General features: G+C 38.7%; 4 protein-coding genes and 1 long non-coding RNA gene across 5 annotated transcripts; 3 read left to right on the top strand and 2 right to left on the bottom strand.

Moving 5' to 3' along the window:
- Positions 1–507: 507 nt before the first annotated feature.
- Positions 508–3643, top strand: LOC135236201 (olfactory receptor 52K2-like). Its single transcript, XM_064302437.1, has one exon. It carries the CDS (start codon positions 2117–2119, stop codon positions 3062–3064), a length of 948 nt encoding a protein of 315 aa, XP_064158507.1. The 5' UTR covers positions 508–2116; the 3' UTR covers positions 3065–3643.
- Positions 3644–11158: 7515 nt separating this feature from the next.
- Positions 11159–12902, bottom strand: LOC135236531 (uncharacterized). Its single transcript, XR_010324602.1, has 2 exons — positions 12849–12902; positions 11159–12702 (listed from the first exon to the last, which is right to left on the bottom strand). It is a non-coding gene; the product is annotated as an uncharacterized LOC135236531 (long non-coding RNA).
- Positions 12903–14290: 1388 nt separating this feature from the next.
- LOC135236307 (olfactory receptor 1M1-like) lies at positions 14291–17652 on the top strand. The gene is made up of 3 exons (XM_064302578.1): positions 14291–14410; positions 14627–14756; positions 15938–17652. The coding sequence occupies exon 3, from the start codon at positions 15971–15973 to the stop codon at positions 16943–16945; it is 975 nt and encodes a 324-aa protein (XP_064158648.1). The 5' UTR covers positions 14291–14410; positions 14627–14756; positions 15938–15970; the 3' UTR covers positions 16946–17652.
- A 1549-nt stretch (positions 17653–19201) lies between these two features.
- LOC135237004 (olfactory receptor 52K1-like) lies at positions 19202–20550 on the top strand. The gene has a single exon (XM_064303704.1). It carries the CDS (start codon positions 19263–19265, stop codon positions 20262–20264), a length of 1002 nt encoding a protein of 333 aa, XP_064159774.1. The 5' UTR covers positions 19202–19262; the 3' UTR covers positions 20265–20550.
- A 2811-nt stretch (positions 20551–23361) lies between these two features.
- Positions 23362–24658, bottom strand: LOC135236834 (olfactory receptor 4E1-like). Its single transcript, XM_064303377.1, has one exon. The coding sequence runs from the start codon at positions 24651–24653 to the stop codon at positions 23640–23642; it is 1014 nt and encodes a 337-aa protein (XP_064159447.1). The 5' UTR covers positions 24654–24658; the 3' UTR covers positions 23362–23639.
- Positions 24659–25383: the final 725 nt, after the last annotated feature.

The raw sequence follows: 25383 nt of genomic DNA, 5'->3' as shown, positions 1-25383 counted from the left end.
GGGCTGTAAATTCCAAGAGGAAATTTTAAACTTTTTTTAAATAACAATAATCATTTTGAAAGAGGCCAAAACTGAATGAATATCTGCTGGGTATGTATTTTATATTTACGCTGACATTTTCTCTCATATGTTATACAGGGCATGAATGTCCTAATCTACATAAAATTATGATAACTTCTACTTTGTTATTATTATTATTATTATTTAGTAGTAGTAGTAGCAGTAGTAGTAATATGAGTAATAGTCGGGCTGGATGGTATGTCAAAAAAGGTTTTCATGATAATTTTTTCATATCAGTACATATCAATATATGAATCACAATAACAGCAAACCATTATTTATGACATATAAAGATTCCCTTTTGCTCCTGTATGAAAGATGAAGATACCAGGTTAGACGTGGTTTGGATTATTACTTATTTTTAGTCAGGCTTGAAAATTTACAAACAAGTGTATGGGTTACAAACAGAAATATAAGGTATTAATATAATCAATGCATTATTTAAAAAAATAAATGAATAAATGAAATAAAATCTCAATTCTTGTCAGCAGATGAAAGAAAAAACCTTAAATTCTGGAAAACAACCGTTGTGCAAAATAGTGTATATAGAGTAATAATAGCCAGAACAGCTTTCAAGTGTTACAGCAAATCAGAGCAGAAAAGAAAATTAATGAAATTCTGGACAGAATCCTTGATACAAAATAGTATATCAATAAATAATCATAAAAAACAAAAATCTCAATTTTTGTTTAGCACACATCCTTTGTCAGATTTTAAAATAGGTTTCCAGTGTTATAGGAGTGTTACAGTGTTTGTGTTAAAACAAACAAACAAGCAAACAAACAAACAACTGGGTGAGCGCAGTGTAACATGTTTAGGGCCAGGGAGTTCATATCTCAGCCAATATACGTCATCTTGTTTTGTGTTGGATATTAAATGACTAAATTATTGCCACGCTACTGAAGTCTTAGTACCTTTTTTAAAAACACATTGTCTACACTTGTTGAGCATGAGGTTGTGGCTGTTGAGTTGTCACTTCATACGTTTTTACACTGTCACTCCAAATGTCCTTTGAAAGAAGGCTGATTTTTTCATTCCTTCTTTCAAACCTAAACAGCATCACTTAACATTAACATTACAGGCATTTAGCAGACGCTCTTATCCAGAGCGACTTACACAACTTTTTTACATAGCATTTTACATTGTATCCATTTATACAGCTGGATATATACGGAAGCAATTTCGGTTAAGTACCTTGCTCAAGGGTACAACGGCAGTGTCCTACCCGGGAATCGAACCTGCGACCTTTCGGTTATAAGTCTAGTTCCTTACCCACTGTGCTACACTCCGTCCATGGTGCTGTGCATCTCAACCTTAATCAATGCTGTATGCAACTCTCTTCCTGCTACGTGATTGGTTAGACATGGCTTTGTTTCTGTTTTGATTGGCTGTTTGTACATTATTTGTGTACTTGTTTGTCCTTCCATGCAATGATCTCTATTGACGTATTATAGAATATTTCTTATTTGAGCATTGATGAAAAGTTATATCAAGGTACATATATATCATTATCATTATTGTTTAATTGCCCAGCCATATGTAGTAGTTGTAGTAGTAGCAGTAATGGTAGCAGTAGTAGCTGTAGTAACAGTACTAGTAGTAGTAGCAGTATTTGGTGTAATTTTATAATACTTTTGCTGCAGTGATTTCTAAACCTTTACTTGCCCTTTTAATTTCTTTAATAGTTCAGTCCTGCAAACATATCATGACCCTGCGCATTCATATAAATACATAATTCAGCCTTATGACAATGAATGTGTGCCAGTGCACAAGGGGAGGAAGTGGATAAAGGATTCAAGGGATTGTTTACCCAATCAGATGCTACTTATATATAAGATATAGGATTTATGGAAATTTGATCGGGACACTGGTTTAACACCCCAGACTCTTCGAAATAGTTTTCACAGAGACTCTGCTGTCACATCCTGGAAAATTCATCCTAACATGCAAATACAAATTAAAAAAACTAATGTCCCTCCTCCTGCTCAAATAAAACATGGTTTATAAATATGTTATTTTTATAATCTTTGCAGGATTCAGTGTGTGCAACTAGACCATGGAGAATGGATCAGTGGTGACGTCATTCATATTGAAGCCATACACTGAACTGGAAGACCATAGATATCTATACTTCCCAGGTTTCCTGTTATTGTTCATCCTTATGCTAATGACAAATATAATTCTTCTTACAGTAATTTATATTGAAAAAAGTCTCCATGAACCCATGTATTTTTTAATGTGTAACTTATCTGTGAATGGGATTTATGGCACTATATCTTTATTACCATCAGTCCTTGGCAATTTAATGTCTCGTACTTATGAAATATCTCTGGCTGCTTGTTTTTTACAGGTCATTTGTATACACACATATGGTTCAGTTGAATTTAATACTTTAGCAGTGATGGGCTATGACCGATATGTTGCCATTTGTCATCCATTACACTATCACCAATTAATGTCTCATAGAAAAGTATGCACCCTTATTGCATTGTCCTGGATTTATCCTTTCATTATATTTGGGCTGTATTTCATATTAACTCTACTGTATACATTTTGTGGCAGGATAATAGAAAAGGTGTATTGTGTTAACTTTGAATTAGTGAAACTGTCTTGTTTTGAAATTTCTTTCCACAGCAAAGTTGGCTTTGTTGTAACTGTTTTTTTAATTGTTCCACAGCTGCTCATGATACTATATTCATATGCACAAATACTCAGAATCTGCCTGTCTGCTTCAAAGGAGTCTCAGGCCAAAGCTATTCAAACGTGCACCCCACACTTACTGGCTGTGATTAACTATGCAGTGGGAGCCTTTTTTGATATTATCCAGAGTCGTTTCAACATGAGTCATGTACCGTATAAAGCTCGCATATTTCTTGCCCTTTACTTTCTGATATTTCCCCCATTGCTTAATCCTGTAATTTATGGAATTAGCATTCAAGCTATCAGGATTCAGATTTTCAAACTGTTCATTACTTGTAAAAATTACACATGTTTAAGCCAATAATGAGCTCAAATGGAGTTCCACTTGGTGACAGGCTCAATGAAACTTCTGGACACTGGTTGCTTTGCAAGAGGACAAGAAAACTATTATTTCTGCCTGTTGAATTCAATCCCTTTTTTTTACCATTCTGCTCAACTAAACTACTTAAGTTGTTGTGGGAAGTAACATAAATAATAAAAACACGGCCTTTTAAAGTTTAGACGACCACACATTCATGTAACAACCCATAGAAACATTTTTTATGTTCTATTTTCTCAAAGGTTTGCAAGAAAGCAAGTGAAATTATCTTAAATAAATTTCATTTGGAGATCTCCGTTCACCCGACAGGTTCCTTTAGTTTCACAAATGAGTAATTAGAGGCATAAATCAGACAGTCTCTCATCACAGAAATTGATTAAGAGCGTTACATGAGGCCATCTATGGCTTGAAGAGATATAGATAATCAGGTATGTAGTGTAGTGCTCATTATCTAGGGCTCACAAAGATCATGTCTGCAGTGTGGTAGAAAGCATTTTAGTTTTACAAATGGGTGTTTATTTACTTATTTATTTATTTATTTAAATATTTTAATTATAGTGAAAAGGAGACACGTCTTTTCGATTCCCAGTTCCCAACCAGCTGCCAGTGTGCGCTGATGCATATCCCTAGGGAGGTCAAACTGTTTTCAGAAAACAGAGTTTGACAGTTTATTTTTAATCCATAGTGGCATAAATGCTACAGTATAATCAAAAAACAATATATAAATTGCTGACTTTCCAGAAAATAACAGTTGTTTCTTTTAATACGATGTTAAAAAATCGGCTGCTTTCCTAGGCATGCAATAACTGTCATTGGGGAGAAAGGATTCGTGTACTTTTTGGCCAATTGTTTTCTATTTGGGGAACAGAAATTAAAAAGCTAGAAATTAATGGGTGTTCGATATTCATTTTAAATACATATATCGAAAAGTGAGAATCAATTGGTCATTCCTTTTGCTGACTGATATTAAACATACAATTACATGAACTGAACTAGCTCTCGATTTTAAAGTATATGGTGTTATTTTAGGATTTCCATTTTCTCAAGGGAGAAGGGAAGAATTCTAAGTTCCTCAGGACAGCTTAACATTATAGGACACCTAAATATATAAACACTTAATACATAATGACCGAATAACATGTAAAACATTTCACAGCGGTTTTGAGTTATAACGAAAATGTGCAATAATACCATCAATGAGGTCAGATTTTTTTTATAATGGCCCAATTGACTTCGGTGCAGCATTAGGTGCAGGCACAAATGCTCGTAAACAAAGTCAAATGACCTGTTAAAGTGAGCCCAGATACCGATTTAGTTTTAATGCTTGTGAGTGAATACACTGCCAGGAGAACGTGTCACCTCCCTCTGCAACTAGGGTGATAATAAATCATATTAAAGAAAACAGACGTTATTTTCTGATAAGTTAGGTATTTATATGTTATTATGTGAGTAGCACTTATTACATTGTGAAAAATAAACCGTTTGTTTGCTGAAAAATGGCTAAAACGGGTTTGACGTCCCTATTAGGGTCTTACGAGTTTTATGTTGCAAACTGTTGTAATAATTTAAAAAAGAGAGTTACCAGATCCATAAAAATATCTGAATGGCTTCTATGCTGATACCAGCCTAAAATCAGCTGGTATTAGGGCTTTATTTGTCCCAAATACTATTTGTTATCTCTTCAAATCACAGTGCTAACCTCATTTTAAGATTGCGAATCACTCCGAAATGCAACGCGGCATGACGTCCAGTACAATGCAGAATGGCGGAAGCTGTCCTTATGAGGAAATATTACACTCTGCTGCCCCCTGCTGTCAGAAACCTGCATGCATTTCCCTCTGGCCGGCAGAACATCTGCCGCAGAGGCAAATGCGTCAACTGGAACCAGTGACCACTGTACACCAATCACTTTAACATATAAAGAATTTATAAAGATGGATATTTACTAAAGTAAGTCTGATCAAGTTCCTTGCTCAAGGGTATGATGACAGTTCCCCACCTGGGAATCAAACCAACAGGCTTGGTGTGATAGTCTCAGTTCCATACTCATTACACTACACTACCACCCAAATGAAGTTTGTGTTCAATCACATAGTTTTGGGCACCTTCTTGACATATATCTGTGACTACTGCAACTTGTTCAATGTTTTTAATGTTTTCAAATTACATGTGATGTCTGCTACACAATGTAAAATAAACCTTTCCTTGATTTTGTACTTTTGTACTCTTTATCACTAATATGTCATTGTGATACGTCATCAAATAATATTCAGCAGTAATTGAATGCATTTCCACATGGGCTGAGCTGTTCTTAATGGCTGAATCTATTTAGATTGGCTCATTCAGTTTTTGAATGACAATGTGGTGGTTTGTCCTTCATTCCAGTGTGTTGGGCCCATGAGAAGGTCTCTTCCACACATGCTCAAAAATGCCAGATTTTTTATTTGAAACACTTTCGATCCTTCGATTCTTATTTTATTTGCCCATATCAATGCTCTCTCTCTTGCATGAGGAGGAATTTTGGCCAAATGGAAGCGGTCTGCAATTTATTTGCTGAAACTAGTCATAGTACTCAACATACCATCTCGCATCAAATTTAAGACCTTGGTGCTTGCATACCAGGCAGCTAAGGGGTCAGCACCAGGGTACATTCAGAGGATCATCAGACCCTACATACCAGCCAGACCTCTCCGTTCTGCCACCTCTGGACGCTTGGCACCTCCCCCTCTTCGCGTCTGTACTTCCCACTCCCGTCTCCTGTCTGTCCTGGCCCCTCGCTGGTGGAATGACCTCCCTGTGACAGTCAGAACAGCAGAGAATCTCACCACCTTCAAACGCAGACTGAAGACTCATCTCTTCAGGCTGCACCTCTCCCCACCCCTCCCTGGCCTATAGTTCAGCTCACTGTACCTAGTTAGGATAATATGATTATGTTAGTGTATCTGGCAGGATTGTTTTTGTCTGATTAGGTGTGATTAGATGTGATTCCAGTGCTAGTTTGTACTTGGTAGGATTCTTGCTTGCTGAACAAGCTTACTCTACAGGGTTGGAGTCCTGATCGATGTGGTCACTTCTGGCACTACGATCCTTACTTCACTCTAGTGTTTCTTTTGCACCTCTACATCATGAACCTATGCACTTGTTGTACGTCGCTCTGGATAAGAGCGTCTGCTAAATGCCTATAATGTAATGTAATGTAATACCATAGCCTGTATTCAAACAACATTTATCCTTAGCTTTGACTAACAGGCAAACGCTATTTTTCTCAAACTCAATTTGGCATGGATAGTGACTGCTGAATTAGCAAAACGGTGTCTGTGGTGGAAAATCAGGAGAATTAATTTGTTTTATTTATTTATTTTGTCAGTGTGAATCCCAGTCCACACGCTGGCTATGGGGAGTGAGAGCTGGAGTCAGACTGATGCTCATTCAGTGTAAGAACACTGTAGAAAATGGTCAGCAGTCTTGTGCTTTTATTAAAATTTGATTTTTTATATTTTTCTAATATCTATCCTATTAATATGTGCTCTCATGGACCAGGCTTTGTTGTAAGGCAGGCCACACTCACTCAGGTTAGCCTCATCATAATCATTTTTGATGGCATGTACTAAAAGCAATAATTCGAAATTTACAACAGCATGTTTGTTATCAGGCCTGCAGTGTGGGCCTTCCTTACGGCCTGCCAGTCTGCAGCTGTATGCTAAGGGAGCCTGTACCTGCACACACCTGTAAGAACGTGCCTGAGGCTTCTAGGCCTGCTGTTTGTTATCAGGCCTGCAGTGTGTGGCCTTCCTTACGGCCTGCCAGTCTGCAGCTCAGCTCTCCGCTCAGTAGCTGCTCTTCTCCCAGAGGGTCGGGGTAAAGTTCGGGTGGGCCGGGCTCCTGGGGGCTCATTATGGGATGGACTATGATGCAATAGTGTGTGCTGCATTGTGCAGATCTCAGTTATTACCACAGTGGTGGATCCCTTTCATTTATGAAAAAGTAACTGCCAAGCACTCATTTTGATAAAGAGGGAGATTTTACTGCAGAGTGTAATTTGTCTCACTTCTCTGGGAAAGTAAAAAAAAAATGTAAATGGTGAAAGTGGATGTGTTGCACTAGAGTAAAGCAAATCAATGGCGTTCCTGTGTCTGATTTATAAATGGCTGGTACTTCAGTTCAGAAGCTGTGAGGACAAACACATCACATCACCTAATTAAGCCTGGCCTATAAAACTGTTTAGAGTTCCTGTCCAATGACATGCCCCTGTAATCTGATGTGTGGTTGTCATGGAAACGGACACGTAGCATTTTAAGAGCAGTCATGAAATTATATATTTTTGATACATTAGTTTGTTTTGTAATTTGTGTGTGTGTGTGTGTATCCTTTAATACAGGCATTTCTCCCTTTATTTGTCTGCTTACAATCTGTTTGAAGACTTGCTCAGTGTGAGTTAATGTTCCCTTACAGAGCGACACTGCAGATAAATGATTTGTGAAAAGTTCACCCTGTACAGTCAAAGCACAGTGTGCAGGACATGGAAGCCTGTGATCTGTGACCTTTCAACATGAACTGCATCATTCCAGGCCCTCTCCAGATGGAAAAAGAGAAATGCAGATGATAATGATGTAACTTCTCTCATCAAAGTGAGAGTGGCCTGAGCCTCCTCTCCAGCTCACAGGGAGACCGTATGAAGCAATCAGGGGTCAGAGTCCCCAGGCTGTCCAAAGGGAGGTCATTATTCCCTCTCTCTGAGACCCATCACCCTCAGCTCCTCCCTCCATCCCCACTATAATCTACAGGGAGCTGCTGTTGTTCACTGTGTCTTTTTGGACTCAGGTGTGAAGGGCTCTAAATTACTATCCAGGGGATGGACAGGTACAGTGGACTAATGACCTTCTGTAATGTCTAATGACTAATAAACATGTTTATCACTTAATTGGCTCTGTCTGCTGTTGACCCTCAGAGAGAGTGAGAGATAGAGGGTGTGTCATCAGATCCATCTACCAAAGGGAGTAATCAGTTTATAGATCCATTTAAAGAAAGGTTACATCACCTGACTCTGGCCTTTTACTTGTATCTATTCAAATGAATATGCAGCCAAATTCATAAAGTTCTGAGAACAGAATTATAGAAAATATAAATATATAGAGATATTAGTTCAATGTTAGTCACTCAGGGTTAGGGTTACCCTAACCCTAGCCCCTAATACTAACCCTAACCCTGAAATTAAAAAGTATGGAATTTATAAGGTTTGTGGTAATCTCACAAAATCATACACTCTTGAATTACAATGCCAAACTCACACAATTTTGAATACACTTATATGATCAGCAAATAATAGTTCAAAATAATTCCGGAATTTAGTTGTTTTTAAATGTTACTACTTTTATGTACCATTGAATTTTTATTTTGTAAGACTAATATTACTATTAGTTACATTAAACAAATTAATAGAAGTTTATATATAGAAGTTTAGTTATATCTAACATTAATGTAAGGCAAATATTTTATCTGGAACCTGGTGGCTTCTTTGAGAAAATAAATACATCAGGTAATTGTCTTTATTCTAGAGAATGGTTTACATAAAAATACACTCCATAAAAATACAAACAAGTGGCATTTTGCCCCAACCGCAATTGCAAAGCAATTTACTCTTCCTTAACACGTCTGTGGCCTAATTCTTTTGTACAAATAAATAATAATAATTTCACCAATTTGAATACTTCATCTAAAATACTTTTTCCCCTTTGAATGTATAATACTTTTTCCTAATATAAATTGTGCACATGGGACAAATACCTGGAAATACTCATTCTTAAGTTTCTTCCCATTTGAATGTAAAGCGTCGTGTGACGTAGGCCCAATTGATCCATGCAGAAAAGTATGTCAGTTTCTCACAATATGCCTGGTTTTGTTTTAAGGGTAAAACAAAAACAAATGACTACATAATAAAATAAAAAATCAGTTTCCTAGAATGTTTTTTGGTCGTAGTAGTATTTAGTTATTTTGTTGACAGCGTTGAGTAAGATTATACTATTAAATGATAAAATATTATACTGAGTAATATCAGTCTGTAAGGATTTGGGCTGCGACACAATTCTTGTTGTTCTGGATCTCTGCGCACAGTTAAAGTGCAGACTGTCAGCTTTAATTTGGGCATCCATATTGGGTGAACCGTATAGGGATTACAACTCTTTTTACACATAGTTCCCCCATTTCAGTGAACCCAAAAATAATTGGACAGTTGGCTGCTCAGCTGTTTCTTGGCCAACTGTATGTATATTTTCCAAGTACATAATGTTTTAAAATGAAATGAGAATATGGCCATTCAATTTAAATGAACAATTAACAAGTTCCAGTGTTTTCTGTGCGAATCGGAAATATCCAAGGCATCCAGCATGGCAGGTGGCAGTCTTTGATGGTGTAACTACACAGCCTGCTCCGGTCCATATCCAGTTCCATTGCATTGTGATGTGTCAACCTCTTATTGGACAGCACGCTTGTGCACATATGCATTATTCACATAGCCTTACCTGCTAGTAGCCTGCTTGCTAAAGTTATTAGCTGTAGCATTGTTAACTGTACATATGTAGCTGAGTGCAACCAAATCTTCGCAGTGCATTCCCATTACTATCTCACTGGTTACTATCTCACTAAGTTATTAGCACTAGTAATCGAAACTAAGCACAACCAAATCATCATAGTGCATTCAAAGCAATCTATATTGTCAACATTAGATAAATCCAACATTTATGTGATATGAATAGAATCCAATTTAACATGGCTTTATCATCATGCAGGCTAGTTATATTTTGGTACCTATAGATAATGTACGCATGATCACACCTGGTTGGTACATAGCCAACTAGGTTGTTAGTTCTACCTACCTATATATTTCTGAGTCTAATATCCTAATCTACTATAACTATTAATTATTTCATAAGGAGCGTAAATGTATCCACATAGCTAGCAAACACTGGCTTGCTAGCTTGCAAACATTAGCTATCTAGTGTAATTCACAATTGCTAGCTAACTACCTAGTTAACTAATGCAGCAGTAACTATGCGTACGCAGACGCAAAACTATGAGCACAATTAAGTCAAAGCATAGTAGTATCCAGTAAGAGGTGGATACATCACAGTGGCAACAGACCCAGATATTGACGAGATCATGCTATACAGAGGGAGCAGGTTGAGCAGAGACAAAAAAAATTGCATTAAAAGCTCAGATTAACATTTAAAGTACCCAATGTGATGTCCGAAGCTAATTCACCAGTTGGGCTACCGGGGCCCTGTTTTATGTACGTCACCTAAACAATCCTGAATAAAATAATGCATATTGTATCAAATTAGCTTGTTAATTAAACTCAGGCTTACTTTGTTTCACGAACATGAATTAGGATTTTTTTTTAGTTAACCTAGAATTGAATCGTCCTGAATAACTACACATACCTGCTCTGCTATAAAGGGGAAATTAATCGCATGGAAAAAAACAGGATCACACTCCTTATATGGACTCAAGCCAGGCTGCAAGATCACAACATTGAAATTGAAAAAAAAATCTAGATTTTTCGAACGAATGTAACCTATATTGTTTTTTTAAATTTTTTTATTTTGCTTTGGAGTTGTAGATATATTAAATATGCCATTGTGAAACCCTCTTGCAAATTATGTCAAATTTAAAAACTTCACTTAATAGTGTTCTTCCTTGCATGGCCGGGAAATCTGAACGTGCCTTTTGAATGCAAAGTAGGGCTAGTTTTATGATAATACGTTACCTTGTCTCTTATCGCTGCCATTTGACCTGTTCTGGGTATAGAACTACAATTACCAGAGGTAATAGCAAAAAGTCTATGAGAAGAAATCTGTAAAATATGTGGGCAGAAATACATAAAATATGTAGAGAACGTTGCTTAATTTGAAGAAATGGAAATGTGACATGGATAGCTAACTAAAGTTTTTTTTGTGTTTTCTAATAATCATATTCTCTTTCCTATTATCTCCGATGCAAAACGAAAGTGAGCATTGCATGGAAATCATGGAGTCATTTCTTCTGTTGATTACAGAAACGAGAGAACAAAAGAACGACAGTGGCACCAGTGGCGATGGATTTTATTGTGTCTCTCGTCACACAGACCAATGCAGTTAGTAGCAGTGCTAGGTGCAGTTTTAAGTCGAGCTGGGCAGTCAGAAGCCATCGGCACATCCAAAGACCGCGTCAACGTTCTCACACTGGTGCCATGGCAACCATCTCTGGCCTGCTCAGAAGAGCTGAAATATGGAATATTTACAGTAACTAAGGGCCTGATTTACTAAGGCTGTAGCAATGTGCAAAAACTAAGAGCACAACCAATGATTGGTGCAAAACTAATACCATGACCAATCATTGTTATTGTTAGAAGACAGAAACAAAAGGGAGACGCTCGAGCAAAGGTCGCACAAAAACGGACCTGAGAAACGAATCCAGACGCACACAGGACTCGACTATCTACTCACTGTGACACCCCCCAGCCCACCAAATGGTCCAGTGTCAAATTCAGACCAGGCCAGTGTGCGTCATGTTACAGATTTTTTGCATATGCTAAAAGGTTTTTTGCACATGCTAAAGGTCTTCGTAAATAAGGCCCTAAATGTGTTAACGTCCAATTGCTTCTTAATTTCACAGTTCACAAACCACATCTTTTTTAAGGCAGCGTTTATTTTTTGCGTTTTGGCCCCATATATTATTGGATTTAAAACTGGAGAGAATAACAGGAAATACAGTGAAAGTACCACTCGGATAGCATAGGGTAGATGAGTCATATCAAATCGACTTTGAAAAAGCTCAAAAGAAGCACCCAGTAAAAAGTTCAGTATCACAACTAAGTGAGGAATGCAAGTACTCAAGACTTTTTTCTGCTTACCTTTAGTCAAATTAAGACTTATAAAAATGATTCTGGAATAAGAATATAAAATAACAAAAAATGGCAGCACGACAGAAAAGAATGTGACCGTTGAACTGTATATGTTGATTTGAGAGATGCCCGAGCATGACAGTTTAACCACCGAAAAGTTGTCGCAGTAAACTTTTTCGATAATACTTCCACACAGTTCAAGTTGCGCAGTTATCGACAGGGTAACTGTGCATCTGCAGAATGGAAACAGCCAGACGAAGGCGACGGAAGCCACAACCTTAGAGAAGCTCATCATCCTCTCGTATGAGAGAGGGAAGCAAACTGAGACGTACCGGTCGTAAGCCATGACCATAAGGTTCGCAATCTCGCATCCCCCATACGTGTTTATGTTGAAGATTTGAAGCAGACAAGAAACTCTTGAAATGTGAGTGTCACCATTCAGAAGCCTGTTTAAGAGGAAGGGGGCTAACCCGGAGGCACCATACAATCCAATGCAAGCTAAATTACAAATGAAAATGTACATGGGCTTATGCAGGCTTTTTTCTACACATATAACATAAATGAGCAGCACGTTTGCAGAAAGTGTAACCGGATACAGTAAAATTAGTACAGCTGCAAATATGTATTTCTGGTCTTCTATGCCTTCGTATGCAGCCAGTGTGAAAAGTGATGAGTTTGACATGGTCCTCTTCTTCTTAGAAAACGGAGACCTTGTTTCGAAATAAATTATCTTCCTCCAACCAGTCTGAAAAATTCAACACAGTAATTAATAGCGCAGAACAGAATATCCAAGAGAAAAATCCGGGTATTTCTAGAGACTATACCGTAGACAGCCATTACTGGAGCAAATTTAAACAAAGTGAATATTTCCTATATTCTGATGAAACATACCCAGCTTTATCATCCTCTTACTGCAGGAGTAATCTGGACATGGTGCTGTTTGCCAGTGACACTGAGCACATGAGGGAAGGCAAGTGCCTTTATATGTCCCCTTACGTGTCACGTGTGACAACAGTGGAAATACTTGGTCAAGAAAAACATCGCTATATCGGGCCATGTGAGTTTTTTTTTTTTTTTTTCATCCTTTCTATCCAGTCTGATGTAATCCCATATTTGGACCTATGGTGAACACGGTTATTTTTACATTTTTCTAAAGCAAGCAAGGAGAAGAAATGATGGAAACAAAATGAGGTAAAAAGAAATACATTTGCTTGGCAGTGGTTGGAAGTACATTGCTGAGGGAAAAGAAAGAACGTATGAACTCACTTATTTTTAGCTTTATTTAATATATTAAGAATGGTAATAGAATGGCAATATTTGTGTCTGTGTAATATAAATGCCCTCACACTCATAGCAAAATGATAAACACTGATAGAGCAAAGTGATATGTACAGTAGCACAGCACATTACATTACATTACAGGCATTTAGCAGACACTCTTATCCAGAGCGACTTACACAACTTTTTTGCATAGCATTTTACATTGTAAGCTTTGCAAGCTAGCACTGTCCTTTGTAGTGCAGCCCATGTCCTAATGTCGTGCGACCTTCGTAAGCAGCACCACTGTGCTACACTCCTTGTAGCGCAGCCCATCCTAATGTCATGCCGTTTAGACTAAGCGCTGTCCTCTGTAGCGCAGCCCATGCTAACTGTTGTGTCAAGCTAGCGCTGCCCTCTGTAGCGTAGCCCATGCTAACTGTCGTGCTGAGCTAGCACTGTCCTTTGTAGTGCAGCCCATGCTAACTGTCGTGCCGAGCTAGCGCTGTCCTCTGTAGCGCAGCCCATGCTAACTGTCGTGCCGAGCTAGCGCTGTCCTTTGTAGCGCAGCCCATGCTAACTGTCGCGCCGAGCTAGCGGTGTCCTCTGTAGCGCAGCCCATGCTAACTGTCGTGCCAAGCTAGCGCTGTCCTTTGTAGCGCAGCCCATGCTAACTGTCGTGCCAAGCTAGCGCTGTCCTCTGTAGTGCAGCCCATGCTAACTGGATTTGTTTTTCAGGTTACTTTGTGTAGCCTTTGCTTTAGCGTCTCCTTTTTGTTTTTGTCTTCTAATATTTACTTTTAGGCATTTAGGCGATCCAGGGCACCTTGCATAGCTAAGCTTTTTACATCCAGCCCGCTTATGAAACTGAATATTTTTTGTGGAAAAATTAGGTCTGGTACCTTTCCTCTAGACAACAATAGCAGCACCCATCCCCCACCCCCGCCCCAACCTGGGAATCTCACCTGTGTGCACCTGAGTTACCAAAACAGATCCCTGTCCATTATGACAGTATGCAAGGAACTTGGGTCCACTGTGGAATCCCCACATGGCATACCGTGTTGCCTGATGAAACGTCTCCTGATATCTTCTTACCAATAGAAAGCAAGCTCCGTTTCCCCGTTTCACGATAAATACGTAATGCTCAGGGCTGTCTCCAGTTCCACTCAAGGATAGGCAGCTGGACACAGGCTCTGGTAATTTGTTTGTTTTTGCAACTAGTTTCTCTGTATTTGTTGTGCATTTATGTCACTGGGATATAGGTAAGGAAAGGCGTAATCTGCATGTTTTTAGAAATAATATAGTTTTTTTAATAAAAAATAAAACCAAAAACACTTTAGAATGTGTAATAATATTCCTACTGATACTGCAATGTTGCTCTGGAGATTTTTGAATTTAATCACAATTTACAGCACAGTTCACGTGGAGGACTGTCCGGCGTGATTCAGAGATAATGGGAGACTGCTGAGAGGGATTGGTTGCAAAACGTGTTTACCATGCAGTAAGTGCTGCGTGATACTGGAACATGGACACGTGTTTGAGGTAAGCTTGTGCAAGTGTGCATGTTGTAGGTCAGCAGAAGGTTGACTTTGTTGACTGGGCACCAGGGACTTGCTAGTTAAAGGTGATACAAAGACTGAATTCCTGAAACATTAAATAATTTGCAGAAAATAAATTGAAAAAAAAAAGAAAGTTAGCTTATTGTTGCTACGTGGCCAGCGGACAGAATAGCATGACTGAAAGCATTGGTAGGGATGGTTTTGCTATGTAGCAAGCCAGCAAAGTTAAGCAGAAAACCTTAAATAGCTAGCTGACTCACTTCAGTCAAAACAAAATGTGGAAAGCATGATAAATCTGCACATAACGCAACTGTCTGTGAGAAATAAGTTACTTGGAGTGAGGGGCTTTTCATTTTCTCATTTGTAGCCACTTGCCATAAAAGCGCAGCAGAATTTCTGTATCTAGCTTGCTGGGTGAACTAAGCATTGTAGCTAAATAAAGGTTTTCATGAAAACAGTCGATTAAAATTATTTCTATAATTAGCTGAAAATTATAAGGTTCAATTAATTTCAGATTTTTAAAAAAAAGTTGTCTGATTAAATATATTCTAAAATATGTCACCAACAAGAAGCATTCTACAAGGGAGGACGGAACGAAATAAAAATTACGAGCAACTGAGCCAATCAAAATATCATATTTCACATTGCATCATAGCCAATAGGTCATTGGCTTGGTTGGCATATTTGATGTAGTAAAACGCAGCACAACGCTTTTTGCTGTTCGTTTCTTAACCTGTTAAGGTGTGAGGTCACACATGCGATTTAAGTGTTTAAACTGAACATGCTGATGTAACAGCCACTACTAGCCTTTTTTTGGGTATTTGCCCCATTATGCGAAACAAATGTATACACATTCAGCACTGTTGCATGAATCATATTTACTGCAAGTAATGTTGACAGTTAGTTTAATAAAACGAATTAAAAATGGGTCGAAATTATGTCTGGTTGAGTAGTACTCCCTCCTTCTTGGAATCCCCACCTAAGTGCGGCCAAATTTCGTTCACGTTCTCATATCCAAGTAGCATTTCCGTTTTCACTTTTTGTAGCGTGGTACCACATGATATGATTGTACAGGGTGCTTAAATGACAAATGTCATTCTCCATGAGTCGTCAGCAGCAGGGTGCTTTACCCGCACTATTTTTTTCCCCCTTTCTTTCCTGAAGGTTCCCTAAATAATTCCAGATCCTTTCAGAGGGATGAAAATGGCAAATGGATCGCTGATAGAGTTCTTCATATTGGCCGCATATGGTGAACTTGGACACACACAATATGTTTATTTCCTGTTTATTCTTTTGTTGTATTTATCCATCGTCATGCTAAACATTCTCCTTATCAGTACTATATCATTGGACAGGCAGCTGCACAAGCCCATGTATTTCTTTATGGTCAACTTAGGTGTGAACGGCCTGTACGGGAGCTTGGGGTTGATCCCAACGCTGTTGGTGCACGTCCTGTCAGGGACCCACGAGATCAGCCGCCCTGCTTGTCTGGTGCAGATCTTCTGCTTGCACACGTACGGCGTCTGCGAGTTCACGACTTTGGCCGCGATGGCGTACGACCGGTACGTGTCCATCTGCAACCCCCTGTGGTACGACAGGATCATGACCCCTTTGAAAGTGTTCGCTTTCGTCGCCGGCGTCTGGCTGTTCACCGTCAGTAAAACCTCGGTGACCGTTGTTCTGACCTCTCAGCTGCCGCTGTGTGGAATGCACATCGAGAAGCTGTACTGTGACAACTTCTCCCTGGTGAAACTAGCCTGCAGGGACACCACGGTGAACAACGTCTACGGACTCATCAGCCTTTTCTTGTCCGTGGGCCCTCAGCTGTCTCTCATCCTGTACTCCTACGGAAAAATAATCACGATCTCTCTGAAGGCGAGCAGCAACTCTCGAGCCAAAGCCGTTCACACCTGCACGCCACACTTGATAAGTCTGGCCAATTTTTCTATCGCTTGCACTTTCGAAGTGCTCCAGAGCCGATTTGACATGAGCAAAGTGCCCCGTACTTTTCGCCTGATCGCGTCGGTGTATTTCCTGGTTTTTACCCCCCTCCTAAACCCGATCATTTATGGAGTCCGCTCCGAGGTCATTAGGAAGAGCATGCTCAAAGTCCTCAATATCAAGAGAACGACCAACCAGGCCATGTCCAACCAGACCCAAAGAAGGGTATAAATGGACCCGCACATTGTGAATACCACTGGCATTAATGACTTTACTGTCTTTGCCTTGTTGATGTTAAGCATTTCCGTTTAAAAAAAATAAAAAATAAAAAAGAAATATGCCTCTGAATTGATTTTCATAATTTTTTTAAATCTTGTGAAGGCAATGCATATTTACTTTACTTGGCTGGCTTTGAGGAGGCATTCTGGGTAAGAGCGTCTGCTCAGTCGAAAGCGTCTGCCCACTGTCTGTTATTCCTGGGGGATGATGGATAGATTTCTTTTTTTTTTTTTGGTCCCTGCTTTTTCTTGGTTTCTGGCAAATAAACAGATTATGGTTACTGCTTACTGGTTTTAGTATTGTGTTCAATTATTGAACTGCTCATAAGTTGGTCATTTGGGCACGTGAGCAATGTAGGACTACAGAGAATGGGGTCAATAAGAAGTATGACTTTCACTGACTGATGGTCTTCTTAGCTTCATCACTGCTATAGACCCAGTGAATGTTACACTGTGTACACTAGATCATTTACATTAAGGCATTTGGCAGACGCTCTTATCCAGAGTGACTTACCCAATATCATTTTCCATACAGTCCATTTATACAGCTGGACAGTAGCCCTGATTAAGGCTAGTAAGCTCAAATTCAATCAAATTATACGAAGCCTTCGGTTGCAGTTATTGCTGCTGTTATTAAGGGTGGTGCAACAAGTAATTATGTTTAAGGAGGCAATTCCTTTTTCACATGGGTGATATGGGTGTTTGATAATTTTTTCAATAAATAAAACAGTTTTAAAAAAGTGGTTTTGTGTTTCCCCTAATATTACATTTTGTTTTAAAGATCTGAAACCATTCAGTGTGACAAATATTCAATAATAGAGGAAATTAGGAAGGGGGCTAATACTTTTTAAGGGCACTGTAGGCCTGTGCACACTGAATGTGTGTGTGTGTGTGTGTGTGTGTGTGTGTGTGTGTGTTTGTGTTATGGAGCGCAAGAAACTTAGTAGCACCACCAACAGGGCCTACTGCTTGTTTCTTGTAAATTATATGCAGTTTAGGTGGCATTATCTGCTACAGGGTATGTGTGTGTGGGTTGTGTGCAAAATCAGTTTTTATAGTGCTTCATTCAGCAATTCCAAGTTTTTGGTCATTCAGTTGCATACCGGAGTAGAGTGCCACACATTGCACCTGGCTGGGTACCAACACATGCTGCCTAAAAAAAAAGCTATTTTAAAAAGACTGTCAATTTAAGCCCAAATATCTAAGAAAGGTTATGGAATATGTAAAAAAAAAATAATAATTTAAAGCTAAAAGCCCATTGGTGTGAACTCTGGCCTTTCTACTGCTAAAAAAAAGCAACCAGTTCCCCACTTGTAGTGTGAAAAAAATGTGGACCCCAAACCAACGGAACCCTCTCATACCCTGGGCGGCGCAACAGACACTGGCACGGTCCAGAATCGCTCCGAGACTGTGGGGCGCATCCTCGCACCGTAACGGTGCCTTAACCAGATGAGCCACCCAGCATCCCACTTATTGTACGTCGTTTCGGATAAAAGTGCCTGCCAAACAGATGTGATGTAATGTATTCTCACAAATTTTAATGTTAACCGCATAGTATGGATTCTGTTATAACAGAACAGAAAAACAGTAGCCATCGGGCCCGATGGGCTATTTGCACAACACAGATTTTTTAAGGTATAAAAAGTATAACAGGTTGAGTTTTTCATTGTTGGTATGTTTTGTAAGTATATTTTTAAAAAGTAGGAGAAACTTAAACTGAGTCTCGGAGGCCCCTCCCCCCCAATCTTATAAAATAATGTAATTACTCCCTGAGGGGATATGTGTCCTCAGATCATGGTGACCCAGCCTTTGACGACACAGATATAAATAAAAATCTGTGACATGCACACCTGTAGATACATACTGCCGTCATAACAAGTGGAAGTCAAGCACGGTAAGATTACCCTGCAAAATATGGAGGGGTTCTTCTCAGACTTCCATGTCTAGACAAGTTTATGCTCTAGTTTTACATTTAAAACTAGAGATTAAAATACCACATGACTGTTTCACATTGGACCTGGAGAAAACGTCTGAACCAGTGTATGTTAACCTCAGTTTACTCACTAAAGGGAGTAATAAGGTAGGCTCAGAAATTTGCTTAAAGTGCAGTGCAAAAAGGTTTTGAATCAAAATGTTAGGACAAAAAAAACAGTAATTATTCAGGGATCAAACTGTGTCGCTTAGTTAGTGTTTTACTCTGTGTTAAAAATTAATTTCAAAAGTCTCCTTTTCTACAGTTACCTTCCTCACAGGACAAAAGCACTGTTGCAATGAACCAGTCCACTTTTGAAGTCACTTTGATATTCACAAGATTTGGATCAACCCAACCTCTCAATGCTTTATTTTTTACCGCTACTCTTTTGGCCTATGTCTTTTCAATTTTTGCCAATGTCTTTCTGATGCTGGTTATCTATTTTGAATCCAGCCTACACAAACCCATGTACATTTTTTTGTTTAACTTGGCAGTAAATGGACTGATTGGAAGCTCTGCTGTCTGGCCTAAAGTCATGGAGAACCTTCTTTCAGAGACTCAGGAGGGATCCTTTGCAGCTTGTCTTGTTCAGGTGTTCTGTATTAATTTCTACGCGACTTCTGCGTACACCACTTTAACAGTGATGGCCTACGACCGATACGTCTCCATTTGCAAGCCTCTGCAGTACCACAGCATCATGACTCCCGGAAAAGTGAAAACGCTGCTGACTGCGGCCAACGTCATTCCTCTCTCCTCTATAACCGTCCAAGTGTATCTGACTTCCAGACTGCCGCTGTGCAGGTTCTCCATTCACAAGCTGTTCTGTGATAACCTGGCGCTCGTTAACCTCGCCTGTGTGAAAAGTCCCCTGGTTGATCTGTTTGGCATTTTCGTTACGGTGAGCTTAGTTGTTTTGCCTTTCGTTATCGTGCTGCTCTCTTACGCGAGGATACTCGCCGTGAGTCTGAAAGCCTCAAAAGAGGCCCAAAAGAAAGCACTCGGCACGTGCTCTCCTCATCTAATCACCTTTGTCAATTTCTCCCTGGCCATTCTTTTCTCTGTGATTTATAATCGAATAAATGCCTTCCTCCTAGGACACGTGAATACATTCATGTCCGTGCATTTCATCTTGACCCCTCCTCTCCTGCATCCAATCATATACGGGATCAGGACTAAGGAAATCAGGCAGCGGGTCATTAAATTGCTGTGGAAGAGGAGAGATTTCGCAAAAACGCGTGATTTTTTACACGCGGGTTTCAGACCCCAGATGCCGCCCGCTGTTATCCATTCAGATGGTTGACTGCAGTCCAGGGCTATTCCCCAGACCTTTTTTTTTTTTTTTTTTTTAAACCAAACAAGGGGGGAAATGTGGTGGAGCTGTGTGAGTATTCTGACTGAGTCGCGTGTCTGGTCTTAATAATATAAGTATTTATTATAATGATTCTAAGTGGACATACTGAAGAGACCACGCTGACTACATCCACATCTATTGGCTGTGTCTGTGCCAGAGGACATGTCTCTGAAGGCAAGGCAGTAAAACTGACATTGGCTGTTCTGATGTGCACCCAGGAGTTAATAAATATACAGTGCGGTCTGTAAATATTATTTGTACAGTAATATATGTTTTGTTGTTTTGGCTCTGTACTCCAGCACACTTGGTTTGAAATGAAAAAAAAAAAAAAAACATAAATAAATAAAATTTTAAAAAATTATATATATATATATATATATATATATATATATATATATATATATATATATATATATAGGAATAACAGCTCTACAGTATATCGCCCTTGTTATAGCCCTTCAACCAATATGGATGTAAGTACCCTCAAAATAAAGCTGACAGTCTGAACTTTACCTTCATACTCATTATTTAATTTCTGTTTAATTATAAACAGTGGTTAAAAGCAGAAGCAAAATTTACTTTGCCATGAATTACACAAATTATAATATACTTTCAAAGTTTAGGCTACATTTCTGCCTGTAGTTACTTATGAACATGCAGTTCTCTAAAATGGCAGCTTCAGATTGAACTTCTGCTTTTTCGGGTGGGTAATCTGTGGCCCTCGATGGAGATAACACTGAGGTTTAGCAGACCGTGGACCGTTCTTTCCTTCCTGTACGCACACATCCAGGCACTGATTCACATTCAGTCTGTTTTTCTGCCTTTTTTCAATTTACTGCAAAAAGGAAAGAAGTTGTAAACACTAATTAATATACATGGCCATACTCCAGAACTACTGGAATAATGCGCACAAGACCGCATGTGGACACTGGATTTGACATGGAGCCGAGAACACATAGATATTCTTTTTTATGACGCGTTGCTTCCATGTATCTAACCGATGGCGTGTACTATTGTGTTTGTACTTCGTAAAATAAAAATAACAAAAAATAAACAAGGCAGATATAGGTTTTATGGGAACAGGAAAACCGCATCAACGGAAAGGCTTTGTCTGGTCATATGCCCGTTTGTTCTTGGGTGGGACCTGTGAAGAAAGGGAAGATGAAGTGTGAACTCAAGACCCTTGTGAAATCGAGCGGTAATAAAAATGAGCACATGGTTTATTGTGTCATCCTGCTGTGTGGTCCTCGGGCGTAGCTCTGACTAGTGGAGCGGAGGTGTGACTGGGTAGCGGAGGGAGAGGGGGGGCAGTTTGATTGGCTGCTAATGTTCCAAAAAAATGCGCTCCTTGTAATTATGCTGTCCGTGGTACCGAATTCCCCTACGATGGAAACGGACGGCAAGAGCGGGTGCTGCCCATATGCAAGCAGGGGTGGGGATTCCAATCCCTACACCAAAGTGTGTGTGTGTGTGTGTGTGTGTGTTCATACATTCATATTTATACCATGGCTTGGATAAATACTCAATTCTTATTGGTTGACAGCCATGCATCATATTTGTGTGTAAGAACAGTAAATTGAATATTGGCATGGTAATTTGAGTGCTTTGCCTCACTACGGTTTGAAATCACTGTGTGAAAACTAAAATTGTCAGCTGTGAAATCGAATGCATTTTTCTGCATCCATAGCACAAAATAAATTAAAGTAAATGTTACCATAGCAGCAGGTTATAACAGTTGATTCACAAAACCAATAACGAATGTTAAATATGGGGATAAAATGTGTTTTTAATACAGCGGGTATCTTAGTTGGAACACATGACATCTATCGAAGCATTTTTGTGGACAGAGGTACAGTATTTAGGTTTATATTTATGTAGCGTAATTATGTGGATTAGGGTGAATGACACAGCTGACTGGCTGCTATAGATTGCACAAATGAAAATCCTGTTTTATAACATTTATAACATTTTAAAATTTTATTCTGTAAGTATTAATAAAAAATGAATAGAGATATAGTGTGTGCCTTAGAGCTATCTTGACCTTCGTAGAAGCTAGTCATATACGGTGCTAGATTCTAACTAGATTATAGACTTTGGACTGACTTATTCACTCATTTGAATTAATTTTAATACATGTAATGGACTTTCTCGTACCAATGGGTCACTGACCGCAACTTTCCCTCCAAAGACCTGCAGACTACCATCACAAGTAAATTTCAAACCAGTGGGAAACACATACATTATTCTCTACTTCAGATATAAACAACATGAATTAATCCTGAGAGAGAGAGAACAGAGACAGGTAAATATTAATTGAATTGAATTGATTTATTTCGAACATGTAACAAATAATAAGTAAGAACACAAACACATACATGTAAAGCATCCATAAAGAAAATAAATAAATATTGCATGTCCGAAAAGGAGTCGGAAGAAGTATACACTTATATGGTCCTAACCCTTTTCTATAACTTAAATGGTGAACTTTGTGTTTATCATATATAAACATAAATAATTACCTTCAAGTCCATCATATAATATTCAGGTATCATACAGATCTGGTGATTAACTGGGTGAGCCAAGGATTTCACTGAGCTCCTCCCCTCAGTTTTTGGACAGATAGTGATGGGAACCACTTTTTTATTTTCCTTTATTTTGACAGTTGAGTCCCATTTAGATGTCCATCTCTTTGTCTACGGCACCCTGGCCAAGAGAAGCAACAAGCAGTCCATTTACACAAAAAACATCATACACAAAGGAACATCAGTATTACCACTAATTATTCATTATACAATTCAAGAAAAACAATTACAAACAGATGTGTGAAATAACCTCTTAAAATCACCCAGAGACATGAAGTGGTCCAGTTTAATGTCCTTCTGGAGCTGGTTCCAGCCATCTTTCCATGTTCTGGAGGTGCGATGTACAGTAAAAACCTATTATTAAACAGGTACTGCAAATCGCGCAATCTGATTGGTTAATAGTCATGATATAATAACCGTATACCATGGCTTTTACATCGAATGCTTCTTTACAGTTATATTTCATTTTAAAATATAATTATATTAAATATAATTATATTTTGTATAGCATAGAATCTGATAGAAATGGTACTTTCTAAAGCATCTAAAAAAACTGTACCATTTGTTTTTTGGGGACTTTCCTCTTTTATGGACAAAGCTGCACTGCAATATAGCAGGGCACTGCAGATTGTCAGGCTTGGAATCAGTATGAATCATTTAATATTTATTCATCTCACCAAATACAATGCTTTTTTCTCCAACTTTATCTTGGCATCTGTGATTTATATATAAATGGTGTTTGCTAGTTGATGTAGTCATTGAAACGCACATTGATTGGAGCTGATTGCACCCTGACCTTCACAGTAAAAAAATTTAAAACCCTGAAATATCTCTCCTTTTTTCTCACTGTTTTTACAAAGCATGTCCTGATCTCCTTTGTTCTGATCCCATATATGATTGGATTCAACAGAGGGGGAATCAGAAAAACATCTACAGTAATGATTATATAAATCTCTTCTGGAAAAGATGAATTGTATCTATAATAAAATGCAAAGAAAATAATGCCCATTGCAAAATTAACAAAGGTGATTAAATGCGGAGAGCATGTGCTGAGTGCTTTCTTTTGTGCATCTTTTGAGGCTTTCAGACTCACATTGAGAATCACTGCATATGAGAGCAGGATGATAATACAAGGGGAAACAACTAAGCCTGCAAGCATGCCTACGCCATACAGATTAACCAGAGCACTTTTCACACAGGCGATATTAAGGAATGTGATGGCATCACAGAACAGGTTCTTAATGGTGTACTTGCACAGTGGCACTCTAGAAGATAGATACACGAGACCAGATATAGAGAAGAGAGGAACAATGTTGGCAGCAGCCAACAGTGTTTTCACTTTTCCAGGAGTCATGATGCTGTGGTACTGCAGAGGCTTGCAAATGGAGACATATCGGTCGTAGGCCATGACTGAGAAAGTGGTATAAGCAGAAGAAATGTAGAAATAGCACCAAAAGAACTGAAGTAGACAAGCTACAAATGAGATCTTCTGAGTATCTGAAAGAAGGCTTTCCATGATTTTTGGCCAAATGGTAGAGCCACCTATCAGTCCATTTACTGCCAAGTTAAACAAAAAAATGTACATGGGTTTGTGTAGGCTGGATTCAAAATATATCAGCAGCATCAGAAGAACATTTGAAAAAATTGAGAGGAGGTAAACAAGAAGAGTGAGAGTGAAAAAGAAGTAATTGATTGGGCGGAAGGGTCCATATGAAGTGAATGTCATAGTGTTGTCCAAAGAGGAGTGGTTCACCATGATGGCTTTCCTGTGGGGTAGAAATAAATGAAGAATATGCAGTTTAGATCATTAGGATATATCCAGGCATATGAAGGCAATGTAAATAAGAAATTGATCATTACTGATCTGCCTGCTTCAATATAGTTTAAACAAAATAAGTCTTTAACACTAATCACCAACTAATACATCAGTCCCTTTGTGCCAGTATTTTGCCTTTACATAAATACTGTATTTTGATCTTTTTTATTAAGAAGAGCTGTACAGTATTATGAATTTACAACACTGAGTATTCAACAACACTCATGTATTCACAGCTATTTTGATGTGTGATAAAGTATATTTTACTGTGTATCTTCTGATATTATGAGCCATGTTATTCATTCCGCATTTGTTTGTTGAAAAGAATGATGCTCACATGGGAAACTGCACTGAGAATGTTGAATGTAGTTCCACTAATACATAATTCCAAAACTTTATACCACATAAGAAACTTACCGTGACTCTACTCTCGTTTCCAATGCTGAATGGAAGTGCTGATAGACAACCCAGATTTATATCTTTCTCTGTGTTGTTGGGCATTAGTGTGTTTCTATTTTGAAGACCGTCAGAGGGAGGATGTCCCCTCTAGGATTAATTACATGTTATGATGCAAGTAGAATCAGAAATGAAGATATGAAAATATGGATCATGGAGAATTGCGTGTCATGGTCCACTGGGCGGCTGATTCTTAAGCCATTTGTGAGTCGCG

Source organism: Anguilla rostrata, chromosome 12 (assembly GCF_018555375.3).
Source record: "Anguilla rostrata isolate EN2019 chromosome 12, ASM1855537v3, whole genome shotgun sequence".
Taxonomy (NCBI): domain Eukaryota; kingdom Metazoa; phylum Chordata; class Actinopteri; order Anguilliformes; family Anguillidae; genus Anguilla; species Anguilla rostrata.
Note: the sequence above shows the minus strand (reverse complement) of the source record. Positions and strands in the feature narration are given on the sequence as shown.

Excerpts from the sequence above, each read along its gene's own strand:
- LOC135237004 (XM_064303704.1), top strand. The coding sequence starts at position 19,263 with ATGAACCAGTCCACTTTTGAAGTCACTTTGATATTCACAAGATTTGGA.
- LOC135236834 (XM_064303377.1), bottom strand. The coding sequence starts at position 24,653 with ATGGTGAACCACTCCTCTTTGGACAACACTATGACATTCACTTCATAT.
- LOC135236201 (XM_064302437.1), top strand. The coding sequence starts at position 2,117 with ATGGAGAATGGATCAGTGGTGACGTCATTCATATTGAAGCCATACACT.
- LOC135236307 (XM_064302578.1), top strand. The coding sequence starts at position 15,971 with ATGAAAATGGCAAATGGATCGCTGATAGAGTTCTTCATATTGGCCGCA.